Below are 27,526 nucleotides of genomic sequence, written 5' to 3'. Positions count from 1 at the left end.
GATGGCAGTTAGAGTGACTTCACTGTGTTTATCAATCAGAACAGTTCACTGTCAGCCAAGTCTCAAGATCAATTTAATTGCATTCTATCCCTTTTAGTTTTGCTGGAGAAACCATTCCTATGCATAGTTTTATACCTTTACTATTCTGGAATAATTAAGTGCCTAAATTAGATTAAATGCTCTAAGTACCTAGAAGAGAGGGCAAATGTACCAAATAAGTAAAGAAAAATAATTCCTTTCCTTCACAGTATGCTGGACAGCTCATTCCTGGGTGCTAAAAAGTAGAGCCATGTGCAGTATGTTACAGTGTGTGGGTATATCACAGCTATTGTTCAGTTGCTAATCCCATGAAAATTAGATTTAGGTGCTAGAAAAATATCACCATTCAGTGAAAGAGGGACCTGAAACAGTGATATATATGGTTTGAGAATTTTATTTTATTACATAAGTTATTAAACACTGTCAAGGATACATTTTTAAGACCTTAGAAACCAGTGCCTTAATTACAACTTCTGTTCCAATGTAATACAACTTAAAGTCTATTGTTTTAAATACTAGCTGCCCAAAATGAATTATTTGGATAGCACAATGTTTAATCTTTTTAGTCACTATAAATGTCAGCTGTAGGATGAAGGGATTTAAATGGTCATGTTTTTAAACCTAAGGATTGAGTACTTTTACCTGTCTGAAGCAGTGAAAGGATAGATACCTAAGAACGTTTTGACTTTCCACTACCTGGGCTTTCTTGATGAGCTCATTTTGCCTATTGGCTAGGTAAGTGCTTCTCAATAGAACTGAATCAGCTTCCTTTGCAAAGTATTTATATGAAAGTATGAAATAATATATTAGTGACTTTGTGATCTCCCAATGAGCAAATTAATTACCATTCAGTGACACGGCAAGTGCTGTCTCTCAAAATCCAAGGCAGATATGAGAATTAGTGTTTTATGCTTCCTGGCTGCAGTGCAAGATGTGTCCTGATTGTCATCATGACAGATCCTTTTTTGTTACGCTGAAACATGGCCACCTGCAGTGTCTGCCTGATTTCAGTGGGTAACTTCTGTAAGCAGCATACGGTGCCAGTATGTTCTGGATAATTTTGTGGCCTTGAGCTAATAAGCACATAACCTTCTGCCAGAGGCATTTTTTCTTTTTTTAACTTGTGTAATACAGGAATAATAACACCTACCTACCTCACAGGCATTTTGGGAAGATTAATTAGTTTATGTTTGCAAAATGCTTTGAAGATGAAAAGCACTGTAAGAGCTAAGTAGTATTATAATCTCTCATTGTTATACTAGTAACTTCTTAAAGCAACAAGAAGTTAATTGGTTTTTGGGTTCCAGGTGATAAGGATATGTTGACTTTTAAAGTTATTCTATTAGCTGCAAAGTGGTATGAAGAAAAACATTTCACTTTTATTTGATTAGGAGTATATTTAGTTCACACTCAGTGATATGCACACATGCTCTAAGGTATTCATCTAGGTGAAATTGGCCCCTTGTGGGTCACGGCCTGTGGATGAGCTACAGATCTAGAGACAAAGGGTAATTGTGACTCTCCAGGGAGAAATCAGCCTTGGTTATTGGCACCACACTGCTTGTTCAGGCAGTTCTACGCAGACACTACAAATCCATAGAGTAGAAACCTTTTCTTCAACTAGTCCAGTTGCAAAATAGGAGAATTAAGTTCTTGATCATAATGATTAAGGATTTATAAGGTGACCAAGAAGCTTTCACTAGGATTTTCAGCCTCATGGTAAGGAAGATAATGTACAGGGTCTGTAACTGCTTTTATATCTTTCCATAGCTCATATACTGAGATGTATGTGCTGCTTCTGTTCATAATAAAAACTAAATGGTGGACTGGGGAGATGAATGGATCCCATGCATGGCTATAAAAGATGACTTCAGTTTGTTAACATCTACAGAGAGGATAAAGCTGGAGCAGTGTGCAGTTAGAGATGGGATGAGGGGAGGAATGAGCAAAGCTGAAGAGTCCTGTCTCTCCTGTCTGTTGATTTAGTGCTTAGGGCTGAGAGTCAGGGCTGGAGGCCAAGCTGTGAGTGATTGCTTATTCCATCACTGGCAAATAAATGCATAAAGTGAAGCAGAGACGTAAAATGGGGGTCATTTCTCAGAAAGTTCCATGGTGCTTTCTGAAATTAGTTTGTAAAGCGTCAACTTACAGGCTTGAGAGCCAGTACTTGGTGTTACTGAGCTTATTAAAGCCAAAAGAGGAAATGGCAGAGCCAAGGGACCACATTTGCTTCAAGCTTTGTTTTTCTGCCTTTTTTTTTTTAGTGCCATAAATATTTCTGAGTGGTAAATCTTTTCATGTCTTCAGCGCAATGGACATATTGCTAGAACAAGTAAATTAAAACATTGGTACACTACATTTATTATGGGGGTTCACAGAGTGGAAAGCCTTTTGGGGGATTGTACTGGGAAAGTGTGAGTGATAGAGGGAGTAAAAAGTTTGCATTTCTGCAGAAATTTTTGGGTCAGTATTCTGTGTTTTTCTTCCGTTTAGTTGCAGCAGTGGTCTGAGCACTTCATTCTGTCCATGCATTGAAGAATCAATTCCCATACCTGAGGAATGCTTCTGTATGAAATTCCACAAAGTGAAGTGTATGGGTGGCTTCAAATAGGCACATTGGGTTTTTACTTTTTAGTTTGTGTCAGTTCATAGCCTGTAGAACTAATTGAGTTTTCTACCATGCTGAGAGACATATCCCTCTGGGTCCGGTCCATCTGATCACTTGTGGCAGAAAATCTGCTTTTCCCTCATGGAAAGGCATAAATAATAGTAGAGTTTTTTCACACCCCTGTATGCAGGAATAGCAGTAAACCTGAGCTCCAGTTCGTGTGCATGTCTTCATGCTGCCTCCCTCTTCCCCACCCTCCTTTCCCATTTCAAGCCCTATGTCATGTCATTAGCACTGCACTGGCCCTAATGTGGCAGTTCATACCTGTCAGATCTGTCTTTGTAGGCTCCTTGCAGACTGGATATCCATCATCTCTACATTGCTTACCCTTGGGTCATATTTTCTTCACATCTGTCAAATTTAGGCTTTTTGTAATTCTTATTTTGTAATAAATGGATGATCAAATGTTGATGTTTTGGTCCCAGGATCCAAAGATTAAGATAGAGTCCTAAACTGTCTATACTGTCATTCTGCTTGTGATCAAGATGTTGTGTTTTTTGCTGCTCTTGGAGTTGTATTTCTTTTCTAAATCCACAAATCCTTTTTTATTCACCTCTTGCAGTCCATGATTGGAACAGCTGTGCCGGATTCTCTTAATTTAGTTTGTATATTGTATAATCATAGTCGTAAAATCTGATTTTAATACAAAATCCTCAAATTTGGAACCATAATGTTTAAATTATTAATTCATTTAGTGGAACATGTTTGTTTCGCAGCTTTGAATTGTGCAGTTATGAAATTATCTTCAGCTGGCTTTAATCTTACTCTGTGGTAACTTCACATGGGCCTGATGAACAGCCCTTTATCTTTATACTGGTTTAAGAAGTGCTTCTTATATTCTAGTCTGAGGATTAGGACTGTAGATCTCCTCCCATCTCAAACCTAACAGGGTATAAAATTATGAATTTTCCATACTGCACAGGAGAGTCTGTGTTTGAACCATCATTTGGTAGACCAGTGACAAGAAAATAATTGTTTCATAGACATAAATTCTTCCCTGCCTCTGAAAATAAAAACTTTCCTAGGCTATCTTTTCAATTAACGTTTCCTTGTGATTCTGTAGTAATAAAAACATGTATAAAGTTTGAAATACTGTATTTCCCACAAATATCCAAATATATGTGTGAATTTTTACTTTTTTTCTCAATAACTGACTTGGGGTTTGAGTCTTGCATAAAGCTCTTCTATCAAGGGTAACACAATAAGTAGAGCTCAGAGAATTCACAGTATCTGGCTCTAACCTTTTCAGAAGTCACCAAGACCATGACTTATGTCCCCTAATGCTTTTAAAAGTCCATAAGGAATGTGAGAACTGTGATTAGTATTTATTGAGAATAATGAGCATTTGAAAATTATATGCACACTTGATGAGATTTAATGTATTTCAATACTCTTTGTTATTATGTAGTTTACTGGATATATTAGGGAAGCAACTGTCTTTCATATGAATCTTACAGCTCCACTCTAAATCAGATAATGACAAGAAGAGGTTAAGATGGAAAAGTGAATAGAGCAGAAAGGTCAAGAAAAAGAGATTAAAAGGTGACAAGGAAGATGGTTCTGATGAGTGAAAAGAAAAACACGGGAATTAAGAACAGGAGAAAAATGTGATACAGTGGATTAGGATGGTTTAAATTTCACAGATAATTTGCACAAAAGCAAAAATCAGGCTGAAGTAATAGCAACAAAATATTACACCAAATCAAAAAGAAAATGTTAGCATAGGCAAAGCTCATTACTTGTCCATCTTCACTGCAGTTTGTCACATCCTAGTGAATAGAATTCTGCATGTACAGCTTCAAAAACTCCCTTTTACTAAATATATTGTGAAGCTTGTGTGACAGAATGGATGTATCACATCTGTTAGTCATTCTCTTTTGTGCAATTGCATTCTACCCACCTAACATTCTGACTTCTGGAGACAGTGTTTTACACTCCTTGTCAGAGTATTCTAGAGCATCTAAGGTGTCTGTTTTGCTATTAAAAAAATCTCTATTCTTTGTTTTCAGCAAATTTGCTATCCTACTATACATTTATTTCCACATTCTGCCTCTCAAGACATTTCCTTACAAGTGACCTTATTCTAAGTGTGAGTTCTGCATAAAGAGCTTCAATAGGAGAAATGTATCCCCTACATAGTGTCTAAATATGAAATAAAAAGTAAGTACTTTTCCCATATCAGAGTAGCAGAAAACAGTATAGTCCTTCCAGGAACCCTTTGATACCAGTGCTGCTTATACAATAAGCTTATATAATAAATGTTCTATTATTGAGGATGTATTTGTCTGCAGACAGAAAACAAAAACTAGAGAACAATCTTTTATCTTTTTTGCTTTCTAAAGAAATGAAACCAACTTTTAATTAAAAATAAAATTAGGATTAAGTAGCAAGTCAAGGAAATGTGAGGGTGAAGTTTGGTTCTCCTAAGGTCCATGATCATTGTTTTGCATCTGTACAGCTTTAGATGTTTCACAGTTTTACCAAGTTTGTTATAAGTATTTTTTGTCATGCATTATCACATAGTGATTACAGGGAAAATGTGCTTGGTTTTTGAATGCCTCAAATGTTTCAAGGCAGGTAGAAGAAGGCAAAATACAAAGGAAGAATAGATTAGAAAGTGGACTGACAAGTAATGAATGATGCAGATAGGCAGATATGGTGAGAAACATTATCAAGAGCCAAACTGAATAGAAATTAAAATATGAACTTGGATATATCTGGGACCTCTGCCTTTTTGGTACTGTGTCCGTCCTGTCAGGATAAAACCAAAGTCAGCAAAGACACATCGAATTCTTCTGTTTAAAAGCTAGTTGAGTGTATTTTTATGCTAACTAGGCAGGTGCTTTGTAGGCTTTTCTGATTTTTTTTCCTTTGGTCTATTGTTGCTAAAACCTGACTTGTCAATTTATCAGTGGTTAATGAATTGGTAAGGACAGTGCTGATGGCTGGACATGCTGACAAATTTTCTTTTGGCAACTTTTGTTCATTCCATCTGTTTGATTCTTTCACCTTTTCATGGTTTTTAAGATAATATCTCTGTGTTTATATTTAGTATAGATCCAACTTAAAGTAGACACTGACAACTGAAGAACCATGGGACCTTTTCTTTTGTTTAATAGCCCTCTTCAAAAACCCATTTCCACAGATAACATTTCCAAATTGAAGCTTAAGTTATTATGGAGGTCCTTGAAGGACTTCCCCAAAATAGGACAGGGAAACAAATGTAGCACAAGTGCAGCAAGTTTCCATTTAATTCCAGCTTTTAAGTTACAGCTTTATAAAGAACTACCATTTCTGCATATGTCAAACTTTCTTATAGAAGTATTTGATTAAACTCAAAAAAAAAAAAAAAAAGCACATGACGTAACCTCTGTGATTCTGGCAAAGAAATATATATATGCACATTATCTTTTAAGAATAATAAATAGACTTATATGTATTGAAAGTACATTGGAATCCTTTTTTGCATAAGTGATGTAGTTAAGGAGGTGCACCAATCCTACGTGGATCATTACTTACACAGAAACTTGCAACATAACAGGTAGGCATGTATGCTGCACAAGCTTTGGGAAGTTATTTTAGAGTTTTTAATTAATTAGTTTTGCTCTTGTCTATGCAAACAGAGGGTGTCAGCAATCCTTGCCATACCCAGGAGAAATGCAGCATCTAGTAATTGAGTGGTAGTAAACAGCATTATTGTCAGTTTTTAAAATTTAACTTCATGACATATCATCCCAAATAGTCCAAAACCCTCAAAGGTATCTCCAGAACAAGTTCTCTTTGAAATGTTGTATCTAATTTTCTTTATAATTTTCACTTCATACATTTTTTAAAGGAAAGGAAAAAAACCCACAAAGCATTATGGTACCTGTTTATTCTGTATCTCCATTTTTTTTTCCTCAGGAATTGGTTCATTACAATGGCCAAGCTGTTTTTAAGTCTTTATGAACTATTGAGGCACTTACTGTCAGTGGAAGAAACTGGAAATGTTAAAGTGTACGAAACCCTTGAGTAAATCCCTCACATGGAAGTCATTCTGGAAAGATGAATTAGAAACTCTGAACACAAGAAGAACATCCTCACTTCATGCTTTTTTTCTCACTGAGCTCATGCAACCTCTTTTTCAGCTTTTAATTTGATTTCATAATGTTGTCCATTATCAGGTAAAAGCTCCCAACTAGTCTGCTACCCACTAGGTCTGCATCCCAGCTGTATTCAGCTTCCCCTGGATCCTGGAAAATTTCCTGTTTTTATTGTTCAGAAACCTTAATACGATATAAAATTTTTCAATCACATATGTATGATTTCCCTTGGGATTTGAATTTTTGAATTTCTACAGGAATAAACTTTTTTTTTTTCCGTGTCAACTTCCATGTTTGGGTTTTGTGGGTTGTTTGGGGTCTGTTTTGTTTTGTTTTTTCATTTGTGTAGGCAACTTACATGGACTTCAATCCTCTTAGTGAAGCTCTTAGGAAGGCTTTAGGTCAGAAGATTATATAGCCTGATGATTCTAAAGCTGTTACAACATTTCTGGGCTATGTTGTAAAACTTCAGAGGGTAGTGAAAAGCTCTAATATATTGAATGGAATGAGAGGGCAGTATTCAAACCTGCTCCCCTTTTCTGTTTTGCCTGTGCAATGTCATTTTGTGAGTTTTTTTGCCATTCACAAGAGAGGGAAAAGAAAGAATATTTTACATGAGATAGGATATTGTAAACTTCAAGTTGAAAATCCATGCCTAGATGGTAGGTGGTATGTTATGCCTGAGACCAAGTCCCCTGTGAAGCTCCTGAAGATGTTCTGGAATGCTTCAGATGGTTTCACTTAGGTGCTTATGACGAAAAAAGAAGTGTGTATGTAATAGTCTTTTCCAATTGCTGTGCCTGAGTGCAGTGGGTGGAACAGGGGCTGTGTGGAGCAGGCTGCTGGGGAGCTGCAGGGTGTGATGCTCTCCTGCTGCTGCAGCTGCTCTGGCTGTGGCTGGGGGCAGTGGCTGTGTGTGTCTGCATCCTTCCTTGCCTTTTCATCTTGGCACCATCAGCCTCTGGGCACCACTGCCCTAACACCTTGTCACATTGAAGTCAGCAGCAGTTTTGTTACTGACTCAGGTAACCTTGTCTTTGGACAAAATGCCTCTTTCATTTCCATTTTACTTCTCAAAATGCTCTTTTTAGGATAAATAAGGTGCTGCATGTGCACCCATGTTTACACATTATCTATTCCATATGTACATAGAGACACCTGTATATGTATGCATGTGCACAGAGGCTTCTTCTGTATTTGTATCTGTATTGTGTTTGAAAATGTAGATTCATATAGTGATGTACCAAATACATAAACCAGTGTTCTAAACTGTCACCCTTAGCATATATCTACACAAATGCAAAATAATAAGCCTTTTAGACACTACTACTTTCAGCTCTGACCCTATTACCACTGGGTGGCTTGTTTGGCCTGTATCCTTCACTGATTAGTTTCAGCTTTCATAAAACCCAGAAATTCACATGGCATGACAGCTTTAAAAAATTACAAGGTACTATCAGTGTGCATGATAATCCCCTTTTTTATACCCTTGACACTGTTCAGACATAGTCATAAATATGCTTACTCCTTTATATTTACCTCCCCAGCTATATTTTCATTCAAGTGTCTATTCACAGCTGCATAATAAGTAGTTTGATTTGTACCTAATTGTAGTAATTGATTTTCACTATTTATGAAAGTCATTGTCAGAATTCATTTATGATTCTGACTGCAAAGAAACTTGCAGCAACAGCTTCAGGTGACTGCAGGAATAAAATAACCTGATCACTTTAAAAAAGTCAATGACCAATGTATTACTTTTAATATTTCAGGAATTATTTGCACTTCTGTATTAGTATGTTTGCAATTCTATTTCTTTCTCATGTATAGAATTCTGTTCTTGACATATTATAAGCTTTAATTATCTTGCTAGCGTGTTTTTACATTAAATGACTAATTATGGAGAAATTAGGATGCCTGTCAGATTCCAAAATTGAATGTGTGTCCTAATTTGTTCTCAGACCTGTGAAATAATTGTGGGCCAGGGTGGAAAAGTATTATAGATATAGGTATGCAAAGGAGTTTGCCAAGTGTCTATATATCATAAAATGTCTTAAATCTACAGACATAAAAGTGGGATGAAGACACAGCCATTAAAAAGGCAGTCATTTTTGAGTGTCACATAATTAGACACTCTAAGTTATTGAAGTGTCACAAGTTTACTGCACCTAATTTATTAATACAATCATTGGGATTCACTTATGTCTCCTGCTCTGCCCCAAAACAGGCTAAAAGTCTATTAAAATGCACAGACTCTGCTTCAGCAGTAAAAGTGCAAAATGCTTCTCAAAATACAGTGACACGAAAAATAACAATTTTACTGTAATACTTGCAGGTAACAAGTGGCCGTGTTTCTGTTTATTTGTATTTTTGTGTACTAAAGTAGGGCAGAGAAATCAAATAAAAACCAGGTGAATTTTGTTCCTGTTTAGCTTTTCCGTTACCACATTAGGTGACATTTGTATGGGGAAAATAGCCTCTTGCTTTGGCCTTTAACAAGGACATAAAAAAACACCCTGCCCAAAACCAATCAAGTAAAAATTCTGGCAAATACCTTTTTAAGTCCTTTTATGCTTGGAAAAATACTTTTTCTTTGAAAAAAGGAAAAGTTACAATTTTTTAAAAATCCTTTCATGTACTGAATTGGTTTTTCTTAGTTAGGAGGCTCTGTTTTGTTTATTTTCTAGCCAGGATCACTTTTGATGCATTTAAGCAGTTGACAAAACACTGCTGAGGAGAGCTGGAGACAAAAAAAATCCACTTGATTGTAATACATGTGGAGTTTTGACAAAACACCTTATGTGATATCTAAGACAATTATACACATGAAGAGTTTTTACTTTAAAATTCTTTAAAATAAAATAATTAAAAATTTCTCATCTTTTGTTATCTTTTTTTCCCCTAATCAGGACAGAATTTTACCCTAAGGCAGTTAGGAGTTTGTGAACCAGCAGCTCGTCGAGGACTGGCATTTTGTGCGGAAATGGGGCTCCCCCACAGAGGTTACTCTATCAGTGCAGGGTCAGATGCTGATACTGAAAATGAAGGAGTGATGTCTCCAGAGCATGCCATGAGACTTTGGGGCAGGGGGGTCAAATCAGGGCGCAGCTCCTGTCTGTCGAGCCGTTCCAACTCAGCCCTCACTCTGACTGATACCGAACATGAAAACAAGTCCGACAGTGAAAATGGTAAGTTCTTGTGCATATGCCCATATATAAATGAATGTTTATTTGCTGTTTTGGCTGACACCAAACCATTTAAAATCATTAAAGGAATGGCCTTGAATTATTTACCTTTTCGGTTTTTTTCCTCTCCTCATAAAAGTCAATATTCACTATCAGTCCTAACTAATGCAACCTTTGGGTGTGATGTTTTAACTGTAATTTTGAAAGAATTTAATCACCAAAAAAGGATTAGTTCTGTATTATCTCAGGCCATGTCACCTGTTACCCTCTGGGGAACAGCTAAGTGGTGATAAAGTAGCTCCCCAGGCTAGCTCACATTCAAAAGTTTCATTGTAAACTGTTCTTCAAGACATCTTGGAGAAGTTGCAGAAACTTAGAATGGATGAGTGAACTCAAAGAATAGCTTATTAACAGGGCTCATGTGATTGAAAAAGAAATTTGATTGTGCTTTAAACTTCTTAGCTGATGAGAGCAGTTGGAATTGTGGTGAAGAGGGACATGTGGCCTTTGATGTGCCTGGGGGACTGGATTACTGTGAAATTAAAATCTGCAACAAAAATCTTAGCAGCTTTGTAGGATGTGGGGTATGACCATTGTATATTAAGTCTTAGAGCTTAAATGAAAATAGGTTAATACAATTGACTGATTCATTTTTAAAGTTTTTCAGAATTTTTTTACCTCCTCTTGAGGTTATGAATAGAATCTAATGTGGTGTTAAATGGTAACTGTACCAATCGTAACTTTTATTTGCACAAGATTTTCAGCTTTGCTAGAATTAAAACAATTCTTCTATTAATTTCATTACTTTCTATGTGAAAAATTGAAAAGAGGAATAAAGAAAAATGAGTAACAATGAAAATTAGTGATGGCTATTGCCTGCATGTCTACATGTCATTTTATTAATTTCTTAAACCTGTCTGCTCGGCTGTACAAAAATTAGAGTAATTTTATTGCTATCCTCCGGCAGTGACTGTAACTCATGGTGGGAAACAACTATGTAGGTATGTATGTATGGAAATGCTTAAAAAATGAATGCACTTTTATTTTAAACTACAAGCAATAAAGTTTAGTCCTTCCTGTTTATTATTTTAACTTTGGTTTAAGAAAGCAAAACAAAAGCTGTAATCTGCTGTTATTCACACTTATTTTTCCACTGATGGCTGTTTCTACATAAAGATACCTGTGCAAAACCACTATCTCAAATGGGACCCTCCTTTTGTGTTGGATATAATGCTACATGGTACCTGAGCAGCTCTCAGTGTTCACAGGTGTCTTGTGTCATGCTTGGAAAATTTGTTTTGAGTCTGAGGCAAGTTCTGAAAGAGGAAGACAGAAGTGCTTACATACCACCTTTTGGCAGTGGAGTTTCTGTGTGATAAAGCTTGATACTTCAGCTGCAGAGCAATCTAGAATAAGTTGTTGAACAGTCCTGTGATTTTGAAAGGCCTGTGGTGAAACAAATTCTTTTGACCCTTTTGTAAAACCCTTGCTAAATAATCTTGAAAGCACATTTTTATGTGTACATGCATGCACACACTATTTCCATAGGAAATAATATCTTTACATTACTGAAGAGGTGACTGCTTCAGAGGTAACATAGGCTTGATATACTTTTAAATAAATTTTATACTTACAATTTTTTAAAAAGAAAATTATCTGATTACAATGTGCCACAACATCCTCCATTCAGCTGAAAGTTAGTTAGTTTTGTTTTTACATGTGTGAGAAGACTGTGGATGTGTTAAAAAATACATTATTCTTCAGTCATTAAAATTATGGAAGGAGTTTGATACAACTTCAACTAAAAGTTTAGCCACTATAAAGGATTACAATTGATTTATTTATTAATAGGGAGGCCAGCAGTCCAATTTAAGAATGTACTGGGACTGCTGTGAAGCTAATGAAATTTTGATGGCTTGAGAGTTCCCTAGGGTTATGAAACATCTATAACCTGGACCATGTCATGGATCGCTGTTTCAGTGGAGATGTTAAAATGGTGAAAAGCTTAATCTTCTTTGGTATTTTTTTCTCTGGATTTTGGTTTCCACTGAACATAGAAGACTTGGCTGAGAAATTACTTTATACACGTCACTGGAACTCACAATAGAATAGAAAATACAATTTAAAGCCAGGGAAACGGTATCGCCCTGGCAGGCGCAGGTGCTCTAATCAAAGGACTAAACTGCAGGTGCAAGTTTTGTTAATTTATGGCCCCAAGTTAACAGCTGTGCCAGTATACTGTTGAAATCTGACAAATCTGATAAGGCTTTGAAACCAAAGTGAGAGTTACAAGTCCTCCGTACTGCATCCCCCTCTGCTGTGTGGGAAAGATTCCTGACTGCATTTTGATGGAATTGTTTTACAAGTAAATGCATTTCTATGTAGCATGTTTACCTCTAAGGTAAAAATGGAGCAACTGGTGATGATGAGCAAAGCACAACACCACCAGATTGTACTTCCCTCACCAGTAAAACTATTCACTGTTTAAATAGTCCATTGCCATAACCAGGCCTTATTTGAGTTAATGGAACTTGTCAAGATGATGAGAACTTTGACTCATTGTACAGGATTATGATCTCAGGATTAACAATTTGCTGAATGTACTTGGGGTTTTCTTTCTTGCCAATTAGTCAGGAAGAGAAGCTCAGCATCAAAATAGAATTTCCTTTCCTTCCATGCAACTGTTAGGTACTTGCTTTTCTGAAATAGTTGTGGATTGCATATCCCTCAGGAAGGCAAAACTTGCAATTATGCTGCATAATTACAATGAGCAAGAAGAAATAGTTTGTTGAAAATACTAACCTTCTATTTGTCAAAGTCTTAGTAGTATGTTTCTGAAATAGTATGTTTCTGTTTAAAGTTTTAAATAATCTTGGAAGGTTTAGAGTTTTCTTTAAACAAATAACATTGTACATGATCAAGTTGGAAAAATTTAAATATACTAAGAACATTCTGTGACTGCCAGCAGATATTTTTTTTTAAACAGAACACATATCAAACATAGGGTTAATAGATGTAATCTCACATCAAAGGTTGTTTTAGGATATTGCTCAGTAAATAATTCTGAAAAGAAATATTTTTTCTTTGACTTCCTTCAAGTTCCATGTATGACGCTTGGCATCATATTCTGAGAGATTTGTCATGTCAGCCCGCCTGAAAGAGGGTCTGCATCTGCTAATCTGGGCAAGCACCCAGTGTCACGTACAGTGTGATGTATCAACTGGAGCACACTGAGCACGCACATGCTTTTTCAGGCTTTCTTCTCCATTCTCATTGCAAGTTATTTCATAAATGCTGCATCAAGAAATTTATGTTGGTAATTGTTCTAGGAGCTGTTGCTTTGAAATACAAGCTGGCTGTCTCTTACAAGCTTGCCAGTAATTTTATGTTGTTAAGCTGTTCTAAGATTGCTAAAGCTTGTCTTTTAAACTGGATAAATATTCCAGGAGAGTATGAGCTAGAACCGTAGTTAGGCTTCAAATGGCCCATTTGCTTAAAGGGTCAATATATTTTTAAGGAATCTTAGAATCCACTTCTATATTTAAATTATTTTTTTAAGCCCATTAAACTGCAATCCCTGACTTAATGAGACATCAGAAGGTTAATAAACAAAATATGAAAGTTAATTGAGCAAGTTATTCCAGAAGTGCAGCACCTTTTATTTTTTAAAATTTATTTATTTATTTCTCCCTGTGAAATTATATAACTGGTTTTTTTTGTGCTTTTCGTGTGCTGCTGGCCTGAAAGTCAGGCTGTGGCAATGATTCTGGCTGGAAAGTTACTCATATAAGACCGAAGTCGTTGGTCAAGTCCATGTCACCTTCTACTCCTTTGGAAGCAGTAGTGATGATGCTTCTTAAAAAGGGTGGGCCACTCCAGATAAACGCATGCCACATAGCTGACTGCCACAGAAACTACCTGGGCACACAGAAAGTAGTTCTGATAGCATTAGAATGTGGGGATTTTTTTGTTGTTGTTATTTAGTGAAAAGTTTTGCGCTGATCGGTGTTTGTTAGAAAACCGGAGATCAGGATATAGCAAAATAAAAAGAATAAAGAGAAAGAGGGAGTCAAGTTCATGGCCTCAGGCAGTCATTCTGAATTGGTTAGATAAATGGTTTGAAACTTAGAACGATTTTTCATGGATACAGAAAAGTAGATATTACTGGTAGATTTTTTTATTGCTGAGGGCTCATATAAGGAGAAAATATCACTTTATTAACTGCATGGGCACCTACTTGCTTCCTCTGCAACTTCAGACAGTTTCTGAAGATAGCATTCTTGTGAGCCTAATACTGTCTTGTCCTTCCAGAATGATGAATTTACTGGCATTCAGATCTCTGAAACCCAAGAAATACATTGGTAACATACTTGTCAAGGCATTTTAATCTGTTGTCTCTAACCCAGTTAATCTATAATACATAAATGAACTCTGCATTATTAAATAATGCACATAATTCAGGAAATAGTGTCACATGCTTTCACCCATTTAACATCTTTCTTTATGCTAAGGCACAAAACTTGATTTAAATGAACCCTATTGAATAGTAGCTGCACCTGCTAGCCAAATGCTGAGCCTACTGATCAAAACCAGCCACATAGCTGGTGAATTAATCCTCGCCTTACTGCCATACCACCAGTTACAATTTCTTCACTCTTTCCCACAGATCTCCATCGAGCAATTGTCTGCTCCTCATTAAACATGCCAATATGCCTTAAATCTTGCTTTGCTGCCAAAAAATTTCATGACCAGGGAATCAATCTGTTTTATTTTTGACAGAAATCAGCTCTGAAATAATATTTAATATTTAACAGGCATACAGATTTTTCTTTGGTTATGGAGATATGTAACAAATCCATAAACAAAAGTAATTATCTGGCTTTCTGAAATATTATAATTTTTCTATAGTTATGCAAGTTTTCAGATTCTATTATGATAGTAATAGAAATGTGGATATATTTCAGTTAATAATCTAATTGTTAGTGCAAGTGAAATTCAGTTTCATAATTCCTTTGGCTAGTGGTAGCCAAAGAAGCAACAGCTGACCTTTTTACATTAATTTTGTGTGATCTGGGTTTCACAGATCTGAGTGTCACGGAACTTGCTGTTAAGAAAAGGCATGAGATTCCAAAGGATCATCTTAATTATGGTGGAGTCTGGTGTAGACTGTCAGGCCAGGGGATGAGGCTCTTTGGCAACACTTGTATAAATTTTCTGATGTGCAGGAATTGTAGGTTTAGCAACAGCTGACACCAATAAAATTAGAATCAGGATCTGCAAAGAAAAACAAAGCAGAAAATTTCAGAAAATTCGTTCTTGGCTCTTAAGCTTAAAAATCTTTCTAGTGTTAAGGAGTGGTGAAAGAGCTGTTTAAAGACCAACTCTCATATCTCAGGATTTCTCAAAAAAATTTGAATTTTAAGGGATAAAACACCATGCAGAAAAAAGAAGGAAAGTCAAATTTCAGAGGGTGAGCTTATGAAGATGTTTCAGGAGGACCTTGGGGAGGTCTATACATACAAATAACATTGAGACAAAATCAGAAAAAAAGTAGTGTTGTATAGAAACATGAATACTAAGAAAAAGAAAGAGAGGGAGTTGATTTATTACATAGCAATGAAAGAAGACTATATTGCTGATAGGTTTTCTTCTGGTTGTTTTTGTTTTTCAGCATTTGCTACCTGAGTTACTGATCAAAGAGCTAATATTTATACTCCTAAAGAAAGGATTAGAGGTTGCTTAGATAAATAAATTTTGTTCTGCGTGTATGGTGTACATATGTCCTACATGTTCTGGGCTGTTTATGATTCATGCATGAGAAATCATTGATGATGGATATGGTTCTGGAAGGTAAAAACAAACAGTACCACTTCAGAAGTGGCAAAGAGAAAGGAGGAGAAACCTTTCTAATCAGTTAGCTGGCAAGCACCCTAGGGAAAAAACTCTTAAAAGTTTATGCTTTATAACAAGCAAGAAGAGACATTCTGCATCATCTCAGGGCAACTGTTCTGGTGCTTAACCATTTTTGTTGTGATTTTTTTTCCCCATTATGTCTAATTGGAGTTTCCCTTGCTGCTGTTGTGACCATTGCATTGGGTAATGGAAGACCAAAGTTAGATTTCTACCTTTTGCCTGTCAGGCTCACTGAGCTTCTCAATTTGTATGCTTCAGCACTCCAGTCACCATGGGCATTCTTCACTGAATTCATTCCAGTTTATCAGTGTTGTACTGGCAAGCCCCAGACAGAATATTGTCATCTAGATGTGGCCTTCAGATGCTGAATAAAAGGGACTAATCACTTCCCAGGGTATGCTGGCTCCATTCTCCTGAATGCAGCCCAGTATGTGGTTAGGCTTATTGTTGAAAGGGCACACTGCTGAACTTGTCCACATTGACTGCCCAGCTCCTTCACTACAAAGCTGCTTTCCAGTGGGCTCCCAGCTAGTACTGTTACTGTGGATACTCTGCCTTTGGAATTCATGAGGTTTTTTCAAGAGCTGCTCCTTACAGCCTGTTGAGATCCCTTCAAAAGGCAATCCTGCCCTGCAGTGTGCTGATCAATCTTTCCAGCTTGGTGTCATCCACAAACTTGCTAAGGGCACATTCCATCTTACTCATTCTCAAGATGTTAAATGTAGTATACAAAAACATCATCCCAGTATTAGCTCCTGATGAATGCCATTAATGTTGACCAAGAGTTGCTCTTTGCACTACAAAACACTACTCTTTCAGCCTCTTCATACAACCAGTTTTCCACAAGATGTTCTTTGCAGCTCACTCATTCAGTCCATCTCCGTGCAGCTTGGCTACCAGGATACTATGGGAGATCAGTCTGAAAACCTTGCTTAAGTCAAGGAAAACAGTATCTGCTGCTTTCCCTTTATCTGCTGAGACAATTAGCTGTTCGTAGAAAGCACTCAGGTTGTTTGGGTATGATTTGCCTTCGGCAAATACAAGTTAGTTGTTATCATTCACTTTCTTTTCCTGGAGGGCTATCTCAGCATTTGAAGAATAACTCCAGCAGTATTTGTTCTATCATCTTCCCTAGGAGACCAGGGTGAGGATGACTGCTTCTGCTTTCTCATATATTCCTTGCCCATCTTGAAGATAACATGACCTTTATCTTCTACAGAGTCATCAGGGGCTTTCCTCCATTACCATTACATTTCAAGGAATCAGACAGTGGCTTCCAATGACATTGGTCACCTCTGCCAGCACCCGTGAAACTGCAGGTCTGGGCCCCTGGACTTGTGTATGCCCAGCTTGCAGAAGTGGTGCTTTACAGCTCCCACTTCCTCTGCAGTGCAAGGGCTTCTCAAACTCATTGAGCTTTGGCTTCCCCATCCCCATCCTGCATGTTCAGGAAACATTTCTGTTTCTTCCTGGGTAGCCATTACCTTGGGGTCTCAGTGGTCATTGGGTAGTGGTGTTTGCTGTGGTATGGGAGGGTTTCTTCCACAAATTTATCATGTGCCTTTGTACACATATATAGTGCTACTGAAAGAATCTGGCTGCTGCACTCAGTGCAGTGCTAAGACAGAAGTGGTGTCTCCATAACTGGTTTGGGGCTACATTCTGAGGCAAATGCCAGCCAATTGGAGGGTTAAAGCAATGTTAACAAACATAACCAGAGGTTCTAAATACAAGATACTAGAAGAGACTGGGAGAGAGCTCAGCCTGGTGCACCCAGTTTGTCCTGTCTAGATACTGCAGCTGTTACAAAGGCCACGAATGGCAAAAAGGACCAGAAGCAAGTAGTGCAAATAGCAAAAAGCAGAAGTTAACTCAGACAATAGCATTCCTAAAGTAACTCAGAGAAATAGATTGCTGGAGATTAAGTGGATATTTAATAATCTAATGTATTTTCCAAAACAATTTTTAAATGCTGTTGTAGTCGCTGTCAGTCCCCGACAAAGTGGGTGTAGCACAATAGAAATTCTTCACTTCCTTTCTGTTTTTGTTTTTTGTAAGTCAAGTGTCTTATTCAACCCAAAAATTAGTCAGCAGGAAGCATGTTGATAAAATTAAGGCTAGAAAAGCGTTGCTCTTCAATTTAATATAATATTAATATTGATATATTGGTTTTCTCTTCTAACTGGAAATGGTTAACTTTTCATAGACTTTTTTCTTCTAATTTTAATTTTGATATAAAAATATTGCTCTTCATTTCCTCTAAACCATATGTGTTTTTCTGGATGTGTGAGGCTTTATATGTGAGGTTGCCATAAGAGTAATGTATGCTTTGCACATCTGTAAACTGATAATCTGCTGTTTTGATCTGGAATGTGGTTTTGATGTCCTTGAAAAGTCACAGTGGTAGCAGTAAATTGTTTTACTTAATGAATTAGAGAGCAACAAATTTGCTGAATCAGGCTTATCGACATAATTATTACTGAAATAAAAAGGAGAAAAAAAAAATCTATCAAAGCTCTGAGGTTATTTGGTTATCATTAGAAAGCAAGTTTCTCAGCTACTTCTTTCCTAATTTCCTGTATAGGTATGTTGATACCAGGGTGGTAGTATGTATACACACAGAGATATTTGTATATTCATCAGCTAAAACCAAAGGAATGGCAGAGATAAAGTCTAAATAGTTGTGATCCTATATAAAAGGTAGGCTTATTCATATTCAGATGTTTTAAAGGTGTTTTTTAGGCTTAATCTAATTTTGATCTGAAATAAGATTTTAATTGCATATCCTTGTATAATTATGTCATATTGAGAAATAATCTAATAATTATTTCAACTTTAAAGTAAATATAAGCTGTGCAATTGTAAGAGTATCAATAATAATTATAGGTAACAACATCTGCATGCTGGTCAAATAACAGCTGAAGAAAATTTGTCCAGGTTTTTTTTTTTTTTTACAAAAAGCTGCAAAGGCTTTTGTAATAGACAGATCTTTAACTCCTATTAAAACTGTGTAAAGACTTTGATGTTTTTTGGATAAAGGTTTTTTTCTTTGATACATATGAGAATTCAGTATAAAATTAAGTTTCAAGCAAGAACTGCTCTGAGTCTTGAAAATATGCTGTCTGATCTGTTGGTGAAATTTAAGCTTTTTTTTTTTTTTTTTTTTTTCTTGATTTAAGGTAAGAGGATGAAGTCTCAAATATCAGGAAAGAAATGCTTGTTAAGAAGCTGTGGGCTTAATTTTTTCCACACTCTTCTCCTCCTTCTTCCTACTCTTTTCTTCCTAAATTATGTCAGGTTGTTTAGCTATCTTGTTTTTACCTGTATGTTGCAGAGAAGAAATGTGGTTTTAGCTCACTGAAACCAGGAATAATAAATGTTGGAGTTTTTTTGCACTCCATCTTAGAAATCTTTCAGTGGAAATGCCTTTGATACCACTGTGGTGTAGTCCAAGTTTTTGTATAGTACATGGAAATTTGCAAGGTTCTTACCACTATCTTACTTTGGTTTCTTGTTCTTTGTTCTTTTTTTTATTATTATTTATTTATTTTATTTTATTTTATTTTATTTTACAATTATGAACACACAGCATGCAGTTAGGAAGGGTGAACAATGTAAATTAATTATGGATTAAATTACAAATATGCAAATGTTTAGTATGTATGTATATCTCATAACTGCTGCAATAACATCCATAATAGATGCTAGTTTTCTCAGAGTTTGATGATGCTGTGCAGCTGCTATGCCAGATCCATCTTGCTGCTGGGGTACCCTCCCTGGGGTACTGTGGCTGCTGACTAGGTACATCTGAGACAAAATGTGAGCAATTCCATCTCTAGTGCAGTATTCACAATAGATAAAGAAGCTACTGATCTGGGAAACCCAGGTTCTGGATTTTCAGGCCATGACAGAGTAGGCACAGACCACAGGCTGTTTTTCTACCTGACTGTTTAATGGTTGCTTTTTGTCCTTGTGGTGGAGCAGATTCCTAAATGTGTGTACATAGCCATATATATGCAGACATAGTCATCCTTACAGCACCTTTTCTTACACAGATTTTTGTCATACACATAGTATTCTTAGAGTAAACATACAGGGCTGAGGACCAGTTGTTTCTTCTTCAAATGATCTTGAAACTTTGAAGCATTTTCAGAGTGAATACATGTGCAGTCATGAGCATGGGCAAGGAAAGTTATTCTGGTATTTCACATCTGCCACTGAATTACTGTATGCTGGAGAGATTGATTTTCCTCCCTCCCCCCCACCCCCAGTCACAGGGGTTTTATTAATGTAATATTTCTATAAACGACTTTAAAGTTACGAATAAATTGCTTTGGATAAGTGCTGATGACTAATGCTATGGAGTCTCAGTCTGCACCTGTGGCAGGCTGTCTAAAGAATTTAGGTTGGTTTTTTCTCTACAAAACTTTCTTTTTTTTTGCAGTGAGTTTCACTGAACTGTATTAGTCACTTGTGCAGTTTTAAGAAAAATAGCAAAAGTGAGAAGTCTAAGATACTTTGGGCAAAATTTAGTTCTTTTAGAAGATTTCAAAAGTCTTTTCTTCCTGCTGTTAAAGATGAATATTGAATTTATCAAGGTATTTTATGATCTTCAAATTTCTTTTGAATATTCAAGGTTTACAAGATACCTGTGTCAAAATTACTTTGAAAGAATATGGCCATGGTTAAATAGATAGTATCCTGTCTCCTTCCATGTAGATGTAACTAGAATTGTTCAAGCTGCTAAGTTCTTCATTGCGTGATCGGTGTATGCTCTGTAAGGAGATTTATTTAAAATTGCTTGAAAGCTGCACTCAGTGGGGAATTCTGCTGCTCGTTCCCTTAACTACTTTAGCTGCAGAGAACATATGACGTCTTATTCATTAACTGTCTTTGCTGCTTGTTTGCTTTCAGTAGAGTTCCAGGAGATTGTTATATTGTTTTGTAAACTCAATATTGCTGGATCCTGGTTGCTTATGGCAATTGAGATGAGATTAGATGCTTTTGTTAACAGGCCCCAGACTTTAAATTTATAAGGACTAGGCACCATCTGCTCGCAATTAAAGGTCCTGAGCTCTGAAATTAATTCCTTCCATTGGTCCATTAGACTCAATCTTTTGACCTGAAGTCATGATAAGGTTATATTAGCCTCTCGAGTCTTGCAAAAGTGAGGAGTTCACGCAGGGGCAGTGCTGAATATTCCTTTTAGTCCTTGTATCAGTGTAGTTAGAGAGCAGAAAGCAATGATTGTTTTTCCATTTTACAGGTAGAGAGAGATTTTTTTAAAGTCACCCTGGAGATTGAGAGCTCACATCCTCGCAAGTTGGAATAGGACTTGTGCTTCTAAATCGCTGAAGTGATATTGAAAATCTTTCCCAGAAAAAAATCGAATTAATATGGAGAATGTTGACTAAATTCACAGGAAGACTTGATATACAAGTGGGCTGAGTGTAAAAGTCCATTGTTCCAGGCTCATTAGATTAGCTGTGTTGTGCTTCAGCTGTCTTTCATTGATTCCTTCTGCAGCTGCAAAAGGTTGGGGATCTTACCAGAAGTCCCTGCCCTAAAATTGTTCAGCCAGGGCATTTCCTGAATTTGTATCTGTCCCGTGTGTGTAGAAGTTGCAAAGACAAAATGGATGGATGGACAAATGGGTTCACATTTTTGTGGTTCTAACTCTCCCCTCTTTCTCAGTTGCTTTCTGCATTTTACTGAAAATTGAGGTTTTCTCTGTGAAAATACAGCAGGACAATACTGTGGAGTAGAAGGAACTTGTAACCATGAGATTTTTAGTTTCAAAAGAAAAGCTCCAAGTTGTCAAATAGCTATTCTGGTTACTAGCTGTTCCTATACACATGAAAATGTTTTAAAAGTTTCAGGATCTGGTAGTTCATCAGCAGACTTTAATTTTATTTATACAGTGCTAGTAATCCTCTGGAATACAGTTTGTAAGAGTTTTTGAGACTGAAGGCTCTTCAGTGTCCTGTGAGTGTTCCTGTCTTATCCCAAAATGTAAATTATTAGAATGTTTTGGGATCTGCTGGCCATTAGGCTATGAGTAGAAATCAGCACAGAGAGAGTTCATATGCCTATTGTTATTCCTATGCAACAATCTCCATGACATAAGAAATACAGCTAGGTAAAAATAATTCCTTTGTCTGCTGCTTGCAATTAGGAGTTTATAAAGATTAGTAACTTGGAAGTTAGCTATATTTCAACATTACTTAAACTGGAATAATTTTGGAGTCCCCATGATACAAGGCAGTATTTGTCAAGTGTGCCTTAGATGGCTCTGTGACATGTATATAAATATCAAAATTCATTTTCAGTTGTTACAAATGCTCAGATCCATTTTTGAAAATATAAGTTAGAGTTCTTACCTTTTCCCCAAATGTAATATATCATATAAAACTATTTATGGAACTTACCCAGAAAATGCTGGTAAATGGTAAATGTCCACTTTGTAAACATTAACAACATTTTTCTTATCCAGAGAGTCATCTTTGCACTTCTTGGATTTAGGGAACACATTTAAACTACTCTAACAATATTGAAAATATTGTTACAAAGTCTGTGTACTTTTAGTTAGTAATTTGCTTTTAAAAAAGTTCATTTCTAGTTTCCTTACAAATTCTTTGTTCTTTGCAGTATCAAATGCATTGATTTTTATAAAAAAAGTTAATCAGCTTACCTTCATTCAGAATGGATTTTTGTTCCTCTGATCAGCTCTACACAATTGAATTTTTCATCCTCTTTTCTGAGGTATTTCAATGTTATAAAAAGCATTAAAGAGAATTCTGATAAATTATTCCTTTAAAAAATATTCTACTGCAATGTACTTTTGTTGAAGCTGGAGAGTTAATTGAACTGAGGGATTTTTCTTTTGTTTTCAATGATAAAGGTATCTGTGCTTGGTAAATACAAGAGACAACCTCTCATGGGGAACTGGTTCCCTACTGATCCTGGTTACCCTGGAATTTATAATGTGAATTTGAAGTAAGCATTTAGTTTTGATTATTTGAAAATCTAGTTTTCTTTTTGATTTTAAAGTAGACTTAGTACACTACAAGGTATTGGAAGAAATATTTCCTGGTCATATTAAAAAAAAAAAAAAAAAAGGCTTTCTGAATGTTTTTCTATCATGCTGTCTGAGTCTGCTTTTATGGAGCAATGGTAGTTCTTCCCAGAACCTGTAAAAAAGCCAGACAATGTAACATGTTTTTATCAAAATGTGTGATTATGGTATTTTGCCTTAAGAAACAACAACAACAGCAACAACTACAAAACCCCACAAAAAAAAAACCCAAAAAACCAAAATAAGCCAAATCCTTTCCCTCCCAAAAACCTACAGTCTTTTTTTCCAGTGTGGTTCTGCTATATTTTTCCTTGTTAGATCAAGCTGACCTAATCTTTTATGAGTTGTTTTTGTGTCTGTATTACCTCAGGCTGTGCTCTCATCAGACTTCACAAGCTAAGTGGACTTGAGTTTTGGATAGTCTGTGGAAATAATCAAAGAAAATGTACCATGCTCCTGGATGTGATGATAATGGCTCATTATGTCCATTAAATTTTGTCCTGAATCGGTGCTGTGTACTCTGCTGTGAGTTCCAGTTAGACCTGTTAGACTCTGTGTGCTGATCACTTGTAATTACTAAAGCACAACTGTTAGCTCAGCTAAACTCCAGTTCCAGTGTCTTTCATTCTGCTTATCAATTTCTTCTGAACTTTATATGTGGGAAGGCTTCAAAGCATTTGCTTTGAAGTAAGAGGCACTTTAATGAAATCTTGATTTGGTCACTAATTTGCTGTATCTGCATTTGCATGCGGTTTAATTTTTCTGGTTTTGTTTTCCTACGTATAAAGGAGTATAAATCATACTGCTTATTTTCTATCAAATTTATTAAATCTGCCTTTTTAAATTCTTGAACTTGAAACAGTTGGGAATATTTTTTGTATAAATATAGGGGTGTGCATGCATAAATATATATAAAATCCTCTTCAACCTGAGGCTTCAAATTTTATCAATTCAGTCACAGATTAATTTTCTTTTTTTGGAAAATGGGCACAAGTGTCTCCACCTCCTATTTTAGAGAGCTGCACATAGTGCCTTGCTCAGTGTGCTTCATATTTTCCCATAGGATACACAAAGCATGAGGGAGAGGAGGTGAAATCAACTCTGTGGAAATATCTGAACTGGTCTCATCACATCTAAATGAAGCACTGGCCTTTCCTCCACTCTTCTCCCATTCCACCAAAAGCATGGCAACAGTTTATCATCAGGTAGACAAGCCAGATTCCATTCTTGCACAAAATGAACGTGCCACATTATAGTCAGCCACTGATTCTTGGAAATGAAGGCAAATGCTTGCTCTTTTGGAGTCATAGGTGGGTATCAGGAAGAAGCACAATCAACCTTACAGGGACATTGGATGGAGATTTACTCCTTACCTGCAGCGGATTAAGGAAGAGGAAAAGCCTTCAAATTCCACTGGTGACAGAAGGTCTAACTTGGCTTGCATTCTACCAGCCATGTAGCATTGGGGCAGCTGAAGCAGCTGCTGGCACTAGAACACCTACCATTATGTGTGCTGGACACGTGTGTATCGCTGCAGCCCGTTCATATTTGTTCTCTCTCCCAGCTGAGTTGGTCTGTTGTAGAGTAAGGAAATGTCTGCTCTAAATTTGGTAGTTGAAACTGTGGAAAGCAAATCCAGGGTTAACCAGGTGCAGGTAGCAGTTCTGTCTGGTCAGAGCATTGCCTTTCTCTGCTCTCTGTTCTGACACCATACAAGACATGTGTGTTGTGTATTTTCTCTGCAGTATCTTGCCAGGAGCTCCTCAGAGCTGGCTGTAACCAGAAGTGGCCTCATTTGTTTTGCAGCTGTGAGGATGACACAGCAGAATTCAAGAGAAAGTGCTTATGTTCATAATATTTCCTCCTTCTGAAATGTGGGATGACTTTAGCCTGTCAGGTGTCTGCATTTGAAAAGAGTCAATAAATCCATACATTTCTTATTAGCCCTTCTCATTTTGGTGCTTCCATTCTTCAGACTCCTCTGCTGCGCAGCTTTTTAACTTGCAAGGCTCGCTTCTACAAGAAGTATTCCATTTGCAATTTCACTGCATGGCATGTAACACAGGACACAGGAATAAAAGGATTTTCCAGACAGCTAAGCATTACAAAATACCATTTGTGGAAATGTGCTTGAGGAGGGACCAAATCCTTATGCAGATTGACTGACATTGCTGGAATTAATGTAAAGCATCCTGCATCAGCTAGGATCTCAAGAAAGCCGTAACATATCAACTCATACTATTCTAGATTATAGAACTTGGTTGGAGCCATCACCAATCAGCAGACTGGGAGAAGAAAAAAAAGTGCAGGCCTGTGAATATCAATAGCTGGAGATGTATGCACATGCATGCACATGTATTGCAGCTTTCAGGACTTCACTCCTAACATCTACAGATTTGGCTTGAGTTTGTGTCAAGGCAGTGCCCTTCTAGGTAGCACCTGAACAGACTGATATTATGGATCAGAATCATTTAATGGAGCAAGATGCAGCTTGGTGGCTGGATGCCATGAGCATGTGGAGATTTTGTTTTTTTCCCCTGGTTGTGACTTCACATTAAATGCACTAGACAGGCTGAGAAACTTGCAGATACAAGGGGAGTGATGTTGGGAAGAACACAAGTTACCTAGTCTTTCTTCCAGTTTCTGTACTTAGTTAGACTATCCCACCAAGTGCACTGCATCTCATTTTTATGCCTTACTTCAGAGAAAAAAGTCTCGAAAAACAACACACTTTTAAGATAAAAGGATGTGACTGATTCATGTCATCTTTGCTAGGAAGGAGTCTGCCTCAAAGGAAATCTTATCATATAATCTCTATTTCCGTGGGTTTTGCATTTTCACAGTAGTTATATGATGACTTAGGTGTGGCTGTTGAAGGGGTTTGTGTGGGCAGTGTGAGAGATTCACTGACCACAAAAGAGAACACCAAATTCATAATTTCTTCTTTCTGCCTTGTTTTTTCTTTCCGTCTTGTTTTTTCTTTCCCTAATTGTCATAGGACATCCAAGCTTAGCTGGACAAGGCTGCAGGGTTCTGGTTCCAGAAAATTTAAAACACCAGAGGTATAAGCTGTTACTTCTTGTGGAAATGTGTGTTGTATTTGGGGCATATTCTTTAGAACTAAGGTCTTGTCTAATCCAGTCATTTGACCTTACCTTGAATGTCAATGGCTTGAGCAGCACTGTGAGTTACTGTGCCTTGTGGATTCAGGGAATCCCTTTTCAGCAGTCATGAGACTTCTTCTCTAAATGGGATGGATTTTACAAGTGAGATTTGGAATGTTTGGATCCAAATAGTTTCTGTAACACAGAACCTAGCCAGGCAGGAACTAGTTTCACATCTGCAGTAGCTGATGGTGAAACTCTGACACCACGTTTGCATAGGAATCTCTCTCGAACAAAATTGGAGACAACTAACCTGTGGAATACTGTGCTTAGTACTATTTTTCCTAGAGATTGCATTTTTGAAGTAATATCTATGGCTAAATTAAATGTAAAGACAATGGACTTTTTTATTCCATTTTAGGTCTTACTGCTTTCCCTGAAAAATTCAATTAAAATCAGTAAGCATATAGATAGACTTGAAATACATCAGTTTAAAGCCTTTGTGCTGAAGAACTTGCAGCTAGAAGTCTTCAAAGTAGGCAATAGACTATTAAAAGCCTAAACAAAGTGCTGACTAAATTCATTCAGAAACTAAATTATTCAGCAGTATCCAATACACATTGTCATAGCATGAATTTATAACTACCTACTCTTCTTGGGAGCATTTTGTGTAATTGCTATAGTAGGAACTAGATTATTCAATCACTTCAAACTGATCCGCAGAAATTGGATATGCTTGCCTTCAAGTTGCTGGCTTTTTTCAGGTGGGTAGAAAGTATTCACATATGCAAATGTGAACATATGCAGAAACTATTCAGTTCTGTAGCCTATATGAATTTCATGATGTTTGCATGACAGCATACTTTGTAGAAACACAAATATGCATTCTAAGATCTGGACAATTCCTGAAGGGTATTTAAAAATTAGTATCTACATCTTGTTTTATTCAAAGACCTGTAATAGAATTATCTAGTCTTTTAGAACATTATTCACATAACATACTACTATATTTAAGGAATTTTAATTGAAAATCTTTAAAGCATTTTGATATGTCTGGTTATATTAAAAACTCAATATTGAAGAATGCATCTAGGAGTAAAAAAGTTAGCAAAGCACTCCCCTGTGCTGTGATTAATTTGTATATTATCAAGGTCTTTATTATGAATGCAGTTCCTAATGTAGGCCTGTAATAAACAGAGTGTAATTGAATTTTCAATATTTTGCCATCAGGGAGTGATTTTCTTACAAGACCTCTGCTCCATCTTCTGGCTAATTGTCAGCAGTTACTCAGTATTACTGCATTAATGTCACCAAACAGTGAAAATAGAAGTTAGCTCCTTCCATTACATGAAAGGATGTTCCAAATCTTGCCTGTTTACTGATTTTGATTAGTGTGCCATTATTACTTGCACCTTTATTAACATCATGAACTTCTTTGCAATTCCAGCCTTGGAGGCAAA

The 27,526-nt window shown here is 36.6% G+C and overlaps 1 protein-coding gene across 5 annotated transcripts in view; it reads left to right on the top strand.

The window, feature by feature from the left end:
* The window catches only part of TENM3 (teneurin transmembrane protein 3), a 1,282,397-nt gene that overhangs the window by 974,512 nt on the left and 280,359 nt on the right, over positions 1 to 27,526 (top strand). For all 5 annotated transcript variants that reach the window (XM_021548380.2, XM_021549050.2, XM_021548299.2 and 2 more), the window contains one exon: positions 9,699 to 9,977. In XM_021548380.2, coding sequence (XP_021404055.2) covers positions 9,699 to 9,977 — 279 coding nt within the window. The remainder of the gene's footprint in view (positions 1 to 9,698; positions 9,978 to 27,526) is intronic.

The sequence above is a fragment of the Lonchura striata genome, chromosome 4 (genome assembly GCF_046129695.1).
Source record: "Lonchura striata isolate bLonStr1 chromosome 4, bLonStr1.mat, whole genome shotgun sequence".
Classification (NCBI taxonomy): Eukaryota; Metazoa; Chordata; class Aves; order Passeriformes; family Estrildidae; genus Lonchura; species Lonchura striata.
The sequence above is the reverse complement of the archived record's forward strand: the minus strand, read 5'-3'. Positions and strand labels throughout refer to the sequence as shown.